We start from the raw sequence: 17,430 nt of genomic DNA on the forward strand, positions 1-17,430 counted from the left end.
AATTATTGTGAAAGTAGATTCTACATCTCATTAAGAATGTTACCTTGGCTTTATCTATTTTCTATAGAGCAATCATTTTTGCCAGCCATACAATGGCAGTTTCGTATCATAAACAATGTGATCCTAAACATATTTGATATGCAAGAAGAGATTTTGACATAAAATAAGGTTATTTTCTACACCTGAAACACAAATGTCCAAAAAGTAAATCTATTTGTAGACAATTTCAACAACAGGTGGCTATAAATCACTTATAAGTAATCGTAGCTCTCTGTGTGTTTATGCATCGCCAGTTGACATATAGTGAATCCATGACTTTCATAGGGGTTTCTAGGGCAGGGAATATAGTTGGTTTTGCCAGTTCCTTCCTTTGAAAGCACCTAGGATTCATTGGCGGTCTCTCAGCCAAGTGCTAACCAGGGCTGACCCTACTCAGTTTCCAAGATCGCAAAGGATATGATGTCTTTAGGATATTTAAGCCCTTAGTCATAGTTATACAATAAGAGAAAGAATCTGCTTGACAGTTATGCTACACAAATCCATAGAGTGACCACGCTTGGGTTGTTATCCAATGGGATGAAATAGAGATCACAGGTTTTGGATCCAAGCCTTCAACTACTTTGGCTGCTGCTCAACACATACTCCATATTTCTGTATGTATTTGTTGGTTCTAGAGTGGTTTGACATCATGAACACTTTCATAAATTTTAGACTAATTGGCAACCTTTGGCTTTCATTGGAAAATTTCTGCTTTTGGTAAGATAAATTTTAAGGACTGTAGGTACAGATTTAACTCAGAGGTGAAATAATCAGTCAATCTGGCCTGCATCTGCAGTCTGACACCACTTTATCTGCTATGGCTTCATCCTCTGGAATCCTGGGATTTGTAGTTTGTTGTGGTACCAGAGCTCTGATAGAGAAAGCTAAATATTTCACAAAACCACAAACCCCAGAATTCCATAGCACTGGGCCATGACAGCTAATGCAGTGTCAAACTGCTTCAGTACAATCCTAGCCCTGGTCAACACTGTGTTAACATCTTGCATATATATGTATGTGTTATATCACTATGCATAGAGAGAGGATCTTCAAATTTTGATAAAACCTATTAGTCCTACAAAATAAAGTCAAACCTAGCACTCTCATTTACATCTGAGGTGAAATTCTCAGAGCTTTCATATACATTCTGATTGATCCGTGTTGTTTTTGAGTGCTTATTCTCATTATTATCATCTTACTTTTTTAAAACTGGCAGGTCAAGTAACTAAAAAGAAATAAAAAGTATTTTTTCTATAAATCCAATTGTTGAACATATGTTTATTATATTTAAAAAACTTATTTTTACTGTTGTTTCCCTCTCTTTTTCTTTGCACAGTGGATAACATGCCTTCAAAAGAAGCATACCTTTAAAGGCCCCTCTCTTTGTATATGAATGACTTATTCCCACTCAATTCAGTCAACATGTATGCATCAGGACATCTTCCATACTCTTACTAGCCTTCAGTTTACAGTGTATCCTACACTTGTTTTCCAGTATCCACCTGTCTGCCTGCTATTAAGAAAAATAATTTAAGACCCTTATGAAGAGGATGCTTATGGTTTTTATCGGAGAGCAAGAACTGCTGTTATAAAATATTTGTACAAACCAGTGGTCTATTTGGGAGTGTTTCAAATACAGCTTGCCAAGAAATGTGGTCATGCAAACAAATCTACTAAGTATTGGGCAATAATGATCAGTGAATAGCAATCCATGTTTTAGTTTTCCTCTCAGAAATGCTAGTCATCTGCACTGTTTTGTTCTTGTTTTTTCTGGTTTTTATCAGCCTCCAACCTTGTACATCATAAAATGAAGGGGATGCCAAGTTCCTTGTGAGAGGCCAAAGGGCTTAAGACCAAGTGCATTCCAGGATAACTTTATTAAACAGGTGCAGTTTTACATAGTATATGAGGCTTCAGGTCATACATTGCAGCTGTGTGAAAGCCGGAGGTTCTGAAAGTGGCATTCTCACCTCCAAATTAGTTGACTATTAGCTGTCTATGCTCCCCAAGCAACCTTCACAATTAAAGGTGCACCTGTGATATCACAGCACAACCATCTTGGCTGCTGCAGGTTTAGAGAAGTGAAAACCAGGAATTTTCAGAACTGATTTCAGCAGAAGGAGAGGGTAAAAGATTGAGATTGGCTGGAGTTCATGATCATAGTTATATGCAGAGCCAGCATGTTGTAGTGGTTTCAGCATTATAGTATGACTTGAGAGCAGGGTTTGAATTCCTGCTCAGTCACAGTAACCATGGGCAAGTTAACAATGTCAGCCGGAGAGGAAGGCACAGGCAAACTCCCTCTGAACAAACCTTGCCAAGAAAACCCCATCTTAGGGTCGCCCTAAATACGAAACAACTTGAAGGCACACAACAACAACAACAACCCTAGAGTTATGCAATTTACATTCATGATCCCTAGATATTCCCAATGATGGAATATGTAAGGATCATAGACCTAATCCTGCCTTACCATTGCAACCATTGGGCACAGTACTCCAAGTGAGGTCTGACCAAAGAATAGAGTGGTCCTTACTACACCTCCTTCAGTTTTGACACTATAGTCCTATTGATGCAGCCCAGAGTTGCATTGGGTTTTTTAACTGCTGCATCACACTGCTTTCTTGTGGTCCACTAAGACTCCTTGTGTTTCAAATTGGCCTTCAGTTGTTGATGGAGGAATGGAATGCATGCATTTTCAGCAATAAAATGGACATGATAGAGAACACTTGGTTCTCTAATCCATACAAATATTTACAATTCAAGCCATGAGCAGAGAAACAGACAGAACTTATATCAGGTGACCTGAAATGTTTACCTCTATTTTACCAGAGAGAATGTTTATTTAAAGGACCAACAGGTACCACATCCTTTTATTACACACAAAGTGTTGTCTCTAGACTGATCAGTAACTACTAACTATTCTACTTAGACATATTTTTGGCTTTTATTGCCCTCCATCACTTATGGAAGACATATCTCCTTTTAACTATTTCCTAAAAGTTACAATGAAACCAATACATACATTCTTCTAGATAAAGCAATTTATTTTCAAAATCATGGACATTAGAGATAACACATACTTCCTGAATAGCCTATCAGTGATGCTGAACAATCAAATTATTCTTGTTTAATCAGGTTTAAAGCCAACATAACATGGTATGAAAGATACAGGAAGAGCAACATTAAAAAAAACTAAAGATGGTCTCTCCACAATGAACAGGCAGAGAACAGCAATACTGAGGTACTCATCTCATTTTCTCTTTCAGGCAACTAACTGCATAGATCCTTCCTGTCACTGAGTATTACTCTGCATAGCTTTTGCAACATATTATAATGAAAATTCACTGTATTTAAACTTCAAGTAGCATATTATACATGCACTGTTAGAACCATGTTCCATGTAATTCTGCTGTTATTCAAACCACACTAGAGAAGCCAGGGATTCTTCATGAAAGTATCCCAATTGCAAATCAGATTTCTTCACCAAAATGTCTAAACTGCAGCACTGGTGAAAATGGATTCATTCAATATTCAGCTGTTGTTGGTGTAACATTAACATACACAGTCTTCGTATTTAAACTCTTCATGGAGGTTTCCTTTGTAATCTCTGAAAAAGCAGAGAAAATGAAACATTAGTAGCAATAGTAGCAGATTGTAAACATTCCTATATTCAAACTAAATAACGATTTTATCTATTAAGCCACCCTGAGTCCCATTTTGGGAAAGAAAGGCAGAGTACAAATCATATAATAAAGTCTGAGCAATAAAACAAATAACTTTTAAATTCTGTCCAAATACAACAACAACAACAATAATTTATAGCCCATCCAATCACTAGGAATCTGGGCGGGTTACAACAGTAACAATGCATTAAAAATACAATAAAATACTAATTGATTCCTTCCCAACCCCTTCCCCAATATTAAAACATCTGGATTATTAGATGATGGTGGTAGCCAGAAAATTAGTTGGGTGCACAGGATAGCCTAGGTTTAAAGAAGTGAAACCTGGTTAGAGTTTAGCATGGTCAAGGTTTAATTAATGCATTACACTCTACATGGGGCCACCTTTTGAGAAGACTCAGATGCTCCAAAATGTAGCAAAAAGGGAAAAATTGCTGCTGGACAAAATTAAAAGTTTTGGTGATTACCTTCAAGCCCAAAACAACTTGGCTCCAGGATAACTGAGGCTTCACCTGCCCATTCCCAAGGATGAAAGAGGAAATCTGATGGTCACAAGGGACAAGGCCTTTTCACCACCTGCATCAACACTATGAAACCCCTTGCTCTGTGATGCATAAGGAGTCTACTTGTCAGATGCCCTTCACCACTGAAGTCATCTTTACCTGACCTTCTATCTTGCTAAGTACATGACACTTTACTTTAAAGTAGGGGTGGCAATCTGCATCTCACCAGGTGTAACTTTAAAATATAAATTTTAAAAAGCAAACCTTGATGTCACAATTTGATATAAGGGACACCATTTTAGTAAGTCATGTATTTAATGGGACTTGAGCATCCATGGATTTTAGTATTCATGGGGGGCCCTGGAACCAAACCACAGAAGATATCAAGGACCACTGTATTTTAAGTTATGTATAGCTTTTGATTATATCTTTAAATTGCTGCAAAACAACAAGGATAGTTGGAAGGGGGAGCAACAACAAAAATTTCCATATAATTCTGTTTTGATGTGAGGGACATGCACCTGATATCCTTTCTCTATTTTCATATACTGTCAGATACTCTTTCTTGTCTAAAAGGAAATGGATGAAGGCATTCCAAGCATTCCTCAACAAAGAGAAGCCGCTTGGTGAAGAAGATGCACGTCCTATTGATCACAGCCACCTCCCTGATGTCTCCATAGCCTATGCTGGCACTGCAGCACCTGGACCAACAGAACTATGTCATATCTAAACCTCCCAACATATCCAGTAAGACATGTGACTCAAGTGGCATGAACCAAGTGACATGAAACAGCAGTACTATCATTATAGAGGACTCACAGCAGAAGAACAAACTGGCCTTAGAGACTTGGGGAAAGTATAATCTCCAATAATAAGATGTCTTTATCTTCACATGATGTCTCCCACTGTCCATATCTACTGAGAATGTAGTCTAAGAAGTGAAGACTGTAGTCCCAGAAGCCAAACCTCTCCCATCTACACTGTCTTCATAGCCAGGCATTCAATTTTTGTATGTTCCTGTTCCTTTGTAGTCCTCTATCCTTCACTGGCATAACTGAATAACACTTGTGCCTCAGATCCCTCCAGATTCTTGCCCAAAGCTTCACAGTCAGATTGATCTGCTCAAAGGTGTTCTTGGCCATGTGCCCAAAGGTATTCTTGGTGTTGGTTCACACATGAATAAAGGGAACATACTGATCTGTGTTCTTGATGGGTTTTGGCAAGTCAGTGACATCTCAGATGCGTGCACCAGGAAGACAGCATACTTGCCAATTCATCTTGTCAGGTTGGCACACAGGTTCCTCTATACCCCTGAGCAATGGGTTTCCAACCACTAGCACCTTTCTTTTCTTCTTGTGGTTGATGATTATCTTGACTCCTTCCTTGGCATGAATCCTCATCATTTTTCACTAGCACCTGTATCCACTATTCAGATTTCATTATCAAATAAACTGGACAATAGGGATAAGCACAGGATAATAATCAAATACTGTATAGAGCTATTCTGAGCCTTTTTGCTCAGAAGCCTGACCGTGTACAATGAGGTTTGTTTCCTATTATTATTATTAAGCTTTATTTATAGAGCCCTGTAAATTTACACAGCGCTTTACATATCATTGTTTTCTGGGTTTTGGATGTTACTGTCCTTTGCTATATGGCTACCCTAGGATATGTTATTTGAGTTTGTTCGTTCTTTAGATGGCACAGGTTTCTTGTCTCACTCAAGAACCCTTTCAAGCTGACCCTTGCCATCTGTGATTTCCATGAATAATCCTAATGGTTACTGAAAGAAACAGAACTTGCTATCAGATTAATTGGGAGCACCTCTTTTCAATCATCTTAAATGCCATCCCGAGACATTTTGAAGCTGAGAAGCAAATGCCAAATTTTGTTCCTCGCATGCTCAAGTTAAGACTACCAAATGTTACAGATATTACATATGTACCACACAAGGCAAAAATTAAGAAATCCCCAAAGCACCTTTCTCCCCCACCCACACCATGCCATCCAAATCAGTTGTTTTTCACTCTCTGCTGCCTTCTTACAAACCTACCACCCGAGGCAACCGCCTCATTCTGCCTAATGGCAGGGCCGGACATGGAAAGTGCTTTGTGATCTGTTGACACTGAAACACTCACTACAACTCAAATTGTAACAGTGACAACAATGATAGAAACACACACAGGTGAGCAGCTCTAAAGATGCTAAGAGCAGACTCAAAGTTCCTGGAGGCAACCTTTTAAAAAGCCATAAAAGAAAGGTAATCCAGGAAAAGAAGAAAAAAGTAGTCTTCTTGGGGAGAAAAAAATAAGGCACCCTTTCTAGGGTTATTAGGACAGAAACATCTCATTGGCGGTCTCCTGTCCAAGCACCAACCACACCCGAATCCGCCTAGCTTCCAAGATCAGATGGGATCTGGTGTCCTTAGGGTGTTTAGACAAAATCTGAGCCCTAAAAGCAGCTCCTGTCAATGTCACAAGAAGGAAGCTTAGTGAGATCATTAAACATGGTTCAGTTAAGCATCAACCCCTGCAAAGTCTCCATTGGCCACACCACAAAGTTATATATTGCACATAAATATGCTAAGGACACCAGATCCCACCCGGAAGGTAAGCAGGGGCAGCCATGGTTAGCACTTGGATGGGTGACCGCCGATGAAGACCAGGTGCCATAGGCAATATTTCAGAGGAAGGAACTGGCAAAATCACCTGAGTAGTCCTTGCCTGAGAAAACCCTATGAAATGGGGGTCACTATAAGGCAGGCACACACACACACACACATTCAAGGCAGCACTATTATCTTGAGATTTGTTGTTGGTGTGTGCCTTCAGAGTAATTTCTGACTTATAGCAACCCCAAGGTGACCCTCTTGGCAAAGCTCTTCACAGCCATCCTCCGTAGCTGAGAGACTGTACCCAAGGTCACCCAATGGGTCTACATGGCCAAGCTGGGATTCAAACCCTAACTACCAGAATCATATCCCAATGCTCAAGCTGCTACACGATGAATTCTTTCCCTAGCTTTCAAGATGGACAGGTTGCTTACCTGTAACAGTATTTCTTCGAGTGGTCATCTGCGAATACATACAAATGGGTTTCACTGCGCCTGCGCAGTGCTGCTCGGAACCTACTGGAATCACTGGGCAGAGTTTTACTCTGCAACATATTGAAACTTTTTGGCGGTAACTCCGCCCACCCGTTATAAGGCCCCTGCCTTCCCGCTCTTTTCCCCAGTTCCGCAATTTTTCCGCCAAGCAGGCGATGGAAAGAGCCAATGTGAGCAGGACACTGAGGGGACGGACGGGTGGGATTTGTATGTATTCGCAGATGACCACTCGAAGAAATACTGTTACAGGTAAGCAACCTGTCCTTCTTCTTCGTGGTCTCTGCGAATCATACAAATGGGTTTAGACTGACAAGCTAAGGTATACGGCGGAGGGAGTGTCCTGAAACCAAAGCTATGGTAAACCAAAGGTATATTTATTACAATAAACACCTTGAACCATAAAGAGTCAGTCTCTTTGTTCATGCACAAAACAATATAGCAGCAATTTTGCTAAACCTGAGGAGGGAACAGAGGTCATGCAAGACCGATCCCATAGACTTGTGCAAATCAACATTCAACAATTGTAAACAGTGTCAACTGTACAAGTGTAGTAAACACAAAACATCAGTAGTGCAATCAATGCAACCCTGAAACCAACACAGCCCTCCCGAAAGCTGCGTCTCGGATGGCCCTGGTGTCCAACCTGTAATGCTTGATGAAAGTCAGAGGTTGGGACCAGACAGCAGCTTTGCAGACATCCTCCAAGGGGATCCCCGACAGGAATGCGGAGGATGCTGCCATTGACCTTGTGGAATGGGACCGAACCCTGCCAGGGAGAGGCTTGCCTAACAGTTCATAGCAGAGGTGGATGGTACCAGCCACCCATTTGGACAACCTCTGCGCAGACACAGGCAACCCTTTCTTCGGTTCCGAGTAGCATTGGAAAAGTCTCTCGGACCGACTGGAGGCAGCAGTTCTGTCCAGGTAGAAGGCCAGCGCTCTCCTGACATCAAGAGAGTGCAGGCGTCTCTCCTCATCCGACGTCGGGTTGGATGCGAGAGTAGGCAACACAATGTCTTGGCACATGTGGAAAGCAGACACAACCTTAGGCAAGAAGGTAATGTCCGTACGGAGGACCACTTTGTCCTTGTGGAACCTCAGGAATGGTTGGTCCCTCTGTAAGGCACAGAGTTCGCCCGCACGGCGGGCAGAGGTGATGGCCACAAGAAAGGCGGTTTTCCAAGTCAATAGTCTCAAGTCCGCTGTGGCCATCGGTTCAAAAGGCTTGGATTGGAGGGCGGACAGTACCGACTCCAAACTCCAAGCCGGCGTCGGTGCCGACACAGGAGGGTAAAGGTTGGCACAACCTTTCAGAAACCCCTTCACCAAAGGATCTTTGAAGAAAGAAACCCTCCCCCCGAACTGATATTTGGCACAAATGGCAGACAGGTAGCATTTGATGGATGTGAGGGACAACCCTCCATCCAAAAGTGCCATCAAAAACTCCAGCACCACTGGAGTGGACACCTGTGCAGGAGACAAGCCCTTCTGGTCAAGGAAGAGGCAAAATCTCTTCCATTTCAGGGCATAGGACCGCTGGGTGGAAGGTTTCCTCGCTGCCAGGATCACCGCCCTCACTGCCTCCGGTAGGGTCGTCAGGGCTGGATCTTCCAGGCCACCAGCGGCAGGCTCTCGATGTCGGGGTGGAGAATCCGTCCGTCCTGGATCGACAGCAGGTCCGGACGAGGGTCGAGACGGAGGAAGCATCTCCTGGAGAGGTGGAGAAGGGATGCGAACCACGGCTGTCTCGGCCACCACGGGGTGATGAGGATCGCATGCGAGCGGTCTGTTGTCATCTTGGACACCACCCTGATGATGAGGGGGAACGGAGGGAAGGCGTAGAGAAGCTCCCCCGTCCAGAGGAAAGCGAATGCGTCTCCGAGGGATCCGTCCAATCGCTTCCTTGAGCAGAACTGGGGACAGTGGCTGTTCCACCTGGTCGCGAAGAGGTCGATCCGGGGGGTTCCCCACCGACCGAAGAGATCGCTGACCGTCTCGGGATGGAGCCTCCACTCGTGGCACACCGAAGGGGATCTGCTGAGGCGATCCGCCAGCTCGTTGTCCTCCCCGGGAAGGTGAATCGCCTGGAGGAGGACGCGCCTCTGGATGCACCAATCCCAGATGCGGAGCGTGAGATTGAGCAGGGTCCTGGACCTGGTACCACCTTGTTTGTTGATGTAGTACATCACGGTGGTATTGTCCGTCCTGAGGAGGACCACTCTCCCTGAGACAGCAAACTCGAACGCCCTCAAAGCCTTCTCCACTGCAAGCATCTCCAAGGCGTTGATGTGGAGGAGCTTGTCCTGTGCAGACCACCTGTCCTTGACGACGAGGTCGAGCAGGTGGGCGCCCCATCCCTCCAGGGATGCATCCGTTGTCAGAGTCAGTTGTGCCTGGGGCTGGTGGAAAGGCATCCCAGTGCAAACGTTGGAGCTGTCTAGCCACCACCTGAGGGAGGAGGCCACCGGTCTCGGTACCGTGAGCCACTTTGAAGGCGGGTCCTCCAACGGAGAGAAGACGGAGAGGAACCAGGATTGGAGAGGTCGAAGACGAAGTCTTGCCCAGGGGGTGACGAAGGTCGTCGATGCCATGTGGCCCAGGGCGACTTGGACGTCTCTGGCTCTCACCCTCCTGTGGGAGATGCACGGCCTGAGGGACGTTGTCAGGGCCTGAAAGCGGTCCGGAGGGAGAAAGGCCAAGCAGTTCTCGGAGTCGAGGATGGCCCAGATGAACTTGACCTGTCTGGTCGGCGTGAAGTGGGACTTTTCCCTGTTGACGACCAGCCCGAGGGAGTCCAAGAGGTGCAAGGCGAATGAGACTGCTTCTTGCAGCTCGTCTTGGGATTCGGCTGCAAACAGCCAGTCGTCCAGGTAGGGAAAGACCATGAAGCCCTTCTGATGAAGGTATGCCACCACCGGTGCCATGCACTTCGTGAAGACTCGTGGAGCCGTGGCCAAGCCGAAAGGAAGCACGTTGTAGTGGTACGCGGTGGAGCCGACAGCGAAGGCGAGGAATCTCCGGTGGGACTCTCGAATCCCAACGTGGAAATAGGCGTCCTTCAGGTCGACGGTTGCGAACCACAAGCCCTGGTGGAGCAGAGGCAAAATGGAAGCCAAGGTTACCATCCGGAAGCGACGGTAATCAAGAAACAAGTTCAACTGTCTCAAGTCCAGGATGGGCCTGATGCCCCCATCCGATTTCGGTACCGTAAAGTACCTGGAGAAAAAGGCCCGGGAACATTGATCGGGCGGCAAGGGGGAAATTGCCCCTTTGCTGAGCAAGGTGCGCACTTCGTCGAGAAGGGTGTCCGAGGGGGGAGTGGACATGAAGGCTCCAGTTGGAGGGAGCTCCTGGAACTCGAGGGCATAACCCCTACGGACGATGTTGAGAACCCACGAGTCCGATGTTATCGAGGCCCAGATGTTAAAATAGGGCCTCAAAATGTCCAAAAAGAACGGGGGAGAAGAAGAGACGAAGCGCGCTGCGTCTCTTCAGGTTCTCTTCTTCCCCTGGTCGGTGTCCTGCCGGCGGGACTTGCGGTACCGGGGCGGGAAGTTGCGACGGCCAGAGGAGGAGGAAGACTGCGAGGGGAAGCGCTGTCTCTGGGAGCCCTGCTGGGACTGCCGATCCCGAGGAAAGGTCCCCTGTGACTGACCTTGCGGCTGCCACGGGCGCTGACGCTTCCGGTACGGAGAGGCCGGTGCTGAGGACATGCCATGCTTCCTTGCCGCCGCCTTCATCCTGAACTTGCGGTTCAGGCGGTCGTCGGTCTCGGCGTGGAAGAGCCCGGTCCCGTCGAGCGGCATGTCTTCGATGGCTTGTCTGACCGTGGGGTTGAGGTCAGAAGCCCTCAACCAGGCATGGCGCCTCAATGCCATGGATGCTGACATGGCTCTCCCCGAACAGTCCGCCACATTCCTGGAAGTGGTGATGAGCCAACTCCCAATAGAATGGGCCTCGTCCCTGATTTCAACCAGCTGCCTCTGGATGTCATCTGGGACGTCCGGGACGAGGGGGGAGATTCTCTCCATGAGGGTCTGAACGTAGGCCCCCATGCAGGCGGTGTAGTTGGCAGCCTTGACCCCCAGGGCCGATGCCGAGTATGCCTTCTTGGCCAGTCCATCTACCTTCTTCGCCTCCCGGTCGACAGGAGAGGTGGCCTGCTTCGGGACGAAGCTGTGCTGGGCTCCCTCGACAATCGCAGAGTTGGGCCTTGGGTGGTCGGCCAACCAGGGACAGCTTGCCGGAGGAACCCTGTAGAGCGTCTGGACCTTACGGGAGGGTGCCGAGAGGGTGGCCGGGGACTCCCAGGATCTCTTCACTATGGTCTGGAGTGAAGGCAGGAGAGGCAGGCAAGGCGGGGTGGGCACTCGTCCATGCACCCGACGTTCCACCGGATCCTCCGCGTCGTCCTCCGGCAAGACGAGCTCGATGTCGAGAGCTCTCGCCATCTTGACGACGTGCTCGGTGAAAGACCGGACGTCATCGGACGGGGAAGACGGCTCCGGATCATGCATCCTCTGCGGGGAGACCGAAACCGAGAGGACGTCGTCGTCGGAGGGGACTTCAGACGGGAGAAGAGGTTCATCGTCTGAGTCGAGGTCCGAGGAGAGGGGTTCTGTCACCCTGACTTGGGATCTCGGCCGAGATGGGGTGACGTCCACCGACGACCTCGAACGCCTGCGGGGTGGAGACGGGGGCCTTTCAGAGACCGAAGCGGTCGGGACCGATCTGGACTGGGTGCCTTGATCAGCCGGATGAGGGTTCAGTCTGGTGAACTCTCTCATGGCCTTATCCTCTGAGACCGATAGATAGTAACGGCCAGACTGAGGATCAAAAAACAGGTCTGGCATCTCCTGTCCACGGGGCTGATCTTCCTCGTTGACAGACCCTGGGGGAGAAGGCGACTGCCGTCCTGATGGAAGGAGGGGAACGGTCTCTTCCATCCCGTGTGCGAAGTCCACAGTCGGCAAAGGCGTGTCCGGTGTCGGGGACCGCCGTACCTCCGGTGCAGGCTCTGGATCGCGTGGAGTTGCCGCATGGGAAGCGCGGCCCTGCTTTGAAGGGGAGCGCTGTTTGTCCTTCGCCTTCGGCGCATAAGTGGACCGATCCTTAGAAGGCTTGGCCTTTTTTGGAGCGGGCTCGCAGCTAGACTTCTCATGGCCTCTCTTCTTCCCCGACTTTGGAGTCTCATCTGCCGGGAAGAAGGGGTTGTCCGGAAGGTCTAGGAGGACAGCGGCCGCCGCCGATGAGGAAGGCCTTGGAGACCTTGCCCCTGTAGGAGGTCCAGCCGGCTCCTTAGGTTTCGGGGCATGGTGAGACGCCTTGGACGCCTTGGAGGATGCAGGCGAGACCAAGTGGCCCTCAGCCACGGAGCCCTTTTTCGGGCGCGAGCCTTCCTTCGGGCGCGAACCCTCCGATTTCGACGGCGGCTTGGAGGACGGCTCGGAACCCTCAGTCCCCGACGTTTTGTGGGGGCGCTTGGAGGGCTTGTCGGTGGCACTGGGCGGTTTGGAGCCACGGGCCACATCGGAGGTGGTAGAAGGGGTCCCGGCCGGGACGCACACCACACTAGGGATAGCGGCTCTCCCAGATCCCATGCTGGAGACGCTGGCTCGGGAAGATGAGGCGGCGGGAGCCGCGGGCGGCAAAGATGATGACCGCGAGCCTCCCTCCTGCACCCTTCCCAGGGCAATCGCTGAAGTAAGCCGGGACTCACGGTTCTTCCGCGCCTGGGAAGAGAGGGACCTGCAGAGCGGGCATGCCTTGGTGTCGTGGTCCTTGCCCAGGCACAGCAGGCAGGAGGAGTGCGGGTCTTGGACGGGCACCTTGCCTCCGCAAATGTTGCACTTCTTGAAGGGTGCAGGCATTTCCGAAATCGTCAAAGCCAGAGGAGATCCAAAAACGAGGTCAAACAGTCCAAAAGTCCGAAGTTACCAGGGGCGGGAGACAAAGAATGGTCAAGAAACAGTCCGAGGTCAAAAAGCGAAAGTGATTCCAAGCAAGCAAAGCAAGCGAAAGTTCCTCTGAAGCAGCTAGCGCGGCGGAAAAAAGGAACTGGGGAAAAGAGCGGGAAGGCAGGGGCCTTATAACGGGTGGGCGGAGTTACCGCCAAAAAGTTTCAATATGTTGCAGAGTAAAACTCTGCCCAGTGATTCCAGTAGGTTCCGAGCAGCACTGCGCAGGCGCAGTGAAACCCATTTGTATGATTCGCAGAGACCACGAAGAAGAATTGCATTTTGCTTTCCAAGATTTCAAGGCAGCACTCTCAACCTAAGATTCCTTCCCTGGCCTGGGAGACTCCAGGACCTAAACTCTGAAAACTCAGGCTTTCCCCCCAGTCATTTATGAATTGACATTTACTGGCTTTTAAGTATGTTTAGGACTACAGTCTTAATTTTACACCAGCCTGCTGATTTTGCTGAACAACTGAAAGCGGGCAAATGAAATTAAGCCCTTCACAAAGTGGCCAGATAACAGCTCTGTTGCTGAAGCTCAGCTTTGCAGTCCTAACCAGAATTTCTAATAACAACAGGGACTGTGATAAAAAGCTATACGGTATGCCAAGTCAGCTGAATCAATTGTCCTCTACAACAGATTTACATAGAGTTTTCATATTTTGCAATTTGTGTTATACAGATACTTAAAAGACTGTCACAGACAAAAGCGGCTTAGCTGCCAGTGAATGAATATAAAGCTACTGTAAGTAAATACATGAAATCTGCTTTTAAACAAGTACATTCAAAGATTGTGGTTAGCAATATGACAGTATGTTAAGATTAGCCTGCAGAAAAAAACATTGCAGAAATAATTTGCATTGTAGTATGTGTGCAATTGATTCATAAAACAAACCTGGGCATTCTGAGGTTTATTTCACTGTGCTTTAATGAGTTCTGTCACCCTGGGTAGGCACAGCATCTAATACAGGTAAATTATATCATTTTGCTCCTGGTATCACAACAGTAGCACAGAAAGGTATCTGCTGTGAAGGCTAGTTAAAACTAACATGCTACACGAAGATCTGACTTGTGTGGAAAGGCCAGGAAAACACAGGCTTCTACCACCATCCAGTTCATATGGGTGGAAACCAGCGCTTCCCATTCTTGCTGAGATGTTGGATTGTGACTGCTTCTTCTGATGCTAAAGGACAATGGAGTCAGTGCTCTTTTCCTTTCTTCAAATTCACTTTTGCTGGGGGGGGGGGAATAAGTGCCACTGCCTCCTTTCTATTATTTTTGTTAGTCCCCTTGCCAGGGAGAGAGTAACTTAGGCTCTACTAAGGACATTTTTTTCTTTAGGAAAAACTGATAGTTTATGGCCTGTTACAGACTGCCAAAATAAAGCTGCTTCAGGTCTCTTTGGAGGTATGCTGTTTAAATGATGCATGCATCCTAAGAATCTGGAAGCTGCACCAAAGTTGCCCTCCAGTGCTTAGGAATGGAGTGCGACTTTGGCGCGACCTCCGGACTCTTAGGACCCATGCATCATTTAAATAGCATACCTCCAAAGAGACCCAAAGCAGCTTTATTTTGGCAGTCTGTAACAGGCCCAAGTTAGCTTATTATGTTCAGAGGATTAAAAACTTGTACCTGCAACAGATTTACGCAATTCAACCAGAACATAATTAATATGGGCATTTGGCTCTTGAATTAATAAATGGTTGAGATTGCATACCTTCCTCTCTACCTACATAAATCCACATCCTCCCCCTTTTCCTACCTATTTGCTATGCAGATGGTTTATCAATGCATCATAAATCTTATGCCCCAAAAGATAAGGGATCATTGCCTCGCATCCACTTGTATATTTATATATTTTAGAAAACTGGGGGAAGAAAACGAATTTTTTCAGCAAAGCCAAGATATTACAATAGGAGTCTGAATTCTGCACATGACTCATTACAATGCTCTACCATTTGATCTATTTGAGGTGGTATGCTGTTTTCATTAATTCCTATACTACAATTATTATCAATTCCTTTTAAAACTTTAAGGTACACTGGTACCCCGGGTTACGAAATTAATTCGTTCCGCCGCCGCTTTCGTAACCCGGGATACTTCGTAAGCCGAATAGCCCATAGGCGCTAATGGGGAAAAAGCCGCGGCTGCGCCGCGGCTCCATTTAAAACAGCGCCGGGGTTTTTTCGTAACCCGAAAAAACCTTCGTAAGCCGAAACAATAAATCCCTATGGGATTTATTCGTATCCCGAAAATTTCGTAACCTGGGTATTTCGTAACCCGGGGGACCAGTGTACAGTAGAGTCTCGATTATCCGACGTAAACTGGCGGTCCCATTGGTCGGATAGCCGAAAATGTTGGATAATTCGGAGGGTCATAGGAAAGCCTAGCAATCACTATGATACTGTTGGTGGTGGCGCTCGCCGCCGCTTACCACCTGCTGCCTGGTGGTGGTGGTGCTTGCTGCCACGAATGGGTCTGCCTCCGCGCTTGCGGCCTGGTGGTGGGTGCTGCGCTTGGGGCCTGGTGTGCTGCATTCTGCCACGCTTGGAGCCCTTTCTGGCTGGGGGCGTGGTAAGGGCTCCAAGCCACGCCTACCGACCAGTCTGACGTCGGATAAACCGGAACGTTGGATCAACGAAGGCCGGATTAATGAGACTCTACTGTATTTACAAAAAATGATGAAGCTAGGAAAAAGGGATAATGGAAGAGCCCACTACAAGCTGGGCTGTCCTCCCCCCACATTAAATAATGTGAAATGTCAAGGGCAAAGATGGGGGACCTGTGGCACTTCATATGCTGGGAATCCATACTCCATCAGCCCTATAAAGCACAGAGGTCAGGGTGATGAGAACTGTAATCAGTCTGGAGGGTCACCCCGCAGCATGGTTTGGCTAGCAAAGGTACAGGTGAAGCAGACAAGGTTTGCATTGCCCTTTCAAAAAGAACCTCAAATGCAGTTGCTGGTGAAAGACAGTTTGTTTAGCATGCATAAGTGAAGGCACCAGATCCTGTCTGATCTTGGAAGCTAAGCAGGGTCAGGCCTAGTTAGTTCTTGTAAGGAGGCTTGCAGAAAATACCAGATGTACACTACATTCAGAAAAAGGAAACAGCATAAATCTGACTAAACCTCTGATTAAATCTTGCCAAGGAAACACTCTGATAGAGTCACCATAAGTCAGAATTTATTTGAAGCAATATAACAACAACAACAACAACAACAGTTTGTTTACAGGGCCAAACACAAGCAGGACATAGGCAAAATGAATTGTTTTATGCCGTGAAGTCATTTCTGATGTATGGCAAACCTATCACAGGGTTTTCTAGGGGTGAGAATATGTGATTCACCTAAAATCACACATTTCCTATAGTAACTCTAAGCTGAACCTATCGCGTGTTTTTTTTGGGGGGGGGGGGCAAGATTTGATCAGAGGAAGTTTGCCATTGCCTTCCCCTGTAACTTGCCCAAGGTCATCCAGTGGTTTTCCATGGCTGAGCAGGGATTTGAACCCTGATTTCCAGAATGATAGTCAAACATTCAGACCACACTGTCTCTTTCTCACACGGTTAATATACACAGATCTCTTTTCCTTGTCTGTTTCAGGCACCAAATATCTACTCTAGACACTCATGCCACTTCTGACCTCATACAAAGCTCTGCTTCACCCTCAGCTCACCTCTGTGCACACCAGAGAACTCAAAGCAGGTGAGATTCAGTCTATCATGCCTGGCAGAAAGTGAGGAACTACCAGTGTTCATTCCATTACTTGTAATGCATGGAGTCTTCAAAGGGATTTCACCTTGCCTGACATCCAAGAAAGAAGGAGTAATCTCTCACTTCTTTTAACAGCTAAGAGAATGCTGACACACAGCAAATGCCAGCTTTAAACTGATGCTTGCTCCCCATGACCATTTTGTGAACAAAATGCTCTGTCATGCTTTTTAATCATAAACACTTAAAACCAGCCATAAATATTTTCTTTCTTAGTGCATTTATAGAGATCACATTATCATTCACTTTAAAAAATTCCATAACAATATTTAAACAATTCAAGTTAAATAAATAACATGTTACATTAAAAGTAATTGAAGTCCTCAACTAACCACTTCCCAATTTAATGCTGGGTTTTATTATCCCTA

At 46.8% G+C, this 17,430-nt stretch overlaps 1 protein-coding gene across 1 annotated transcript in view; it reads right to left on the minus strand.

Moving 5' to 3' along the window:
• Positions 1-2,850: 2,850 nt before the first annotated feature.
• Positions 2,851-17,430, minus strand: part of IARS1 (isoleucyl-tRNA synthetase 1) — a 125,897-nt gene continuing 111,317 nt past the window's right edge. The window contains 1 exon segment of the mRNA XM_042449814.1: positions 2,851-3,649. Within this exon segment, the coding sequence (XP_042305748.1) occupies positions 3,567-3,649 (83 nt within the window). The 3' untranslated portion in view covers positions 2,851-3,566.

This window comes from Sceloporus undulatus, chromosome 2 (assembly GCF_019175285.1).
Source record: "Sceloporus undulatus isolate JIND9_A2432 ecotype Alabama chromosome 2, SceUnd_v1.1, whole genome shotgun sequence".
Lineage (NCBI taxonomy): Eukaryota > Metazoa > Chordata > Lepidosauria > Squamata > Phrynosomatidae > Sceloporus > Sceloporus undulatus.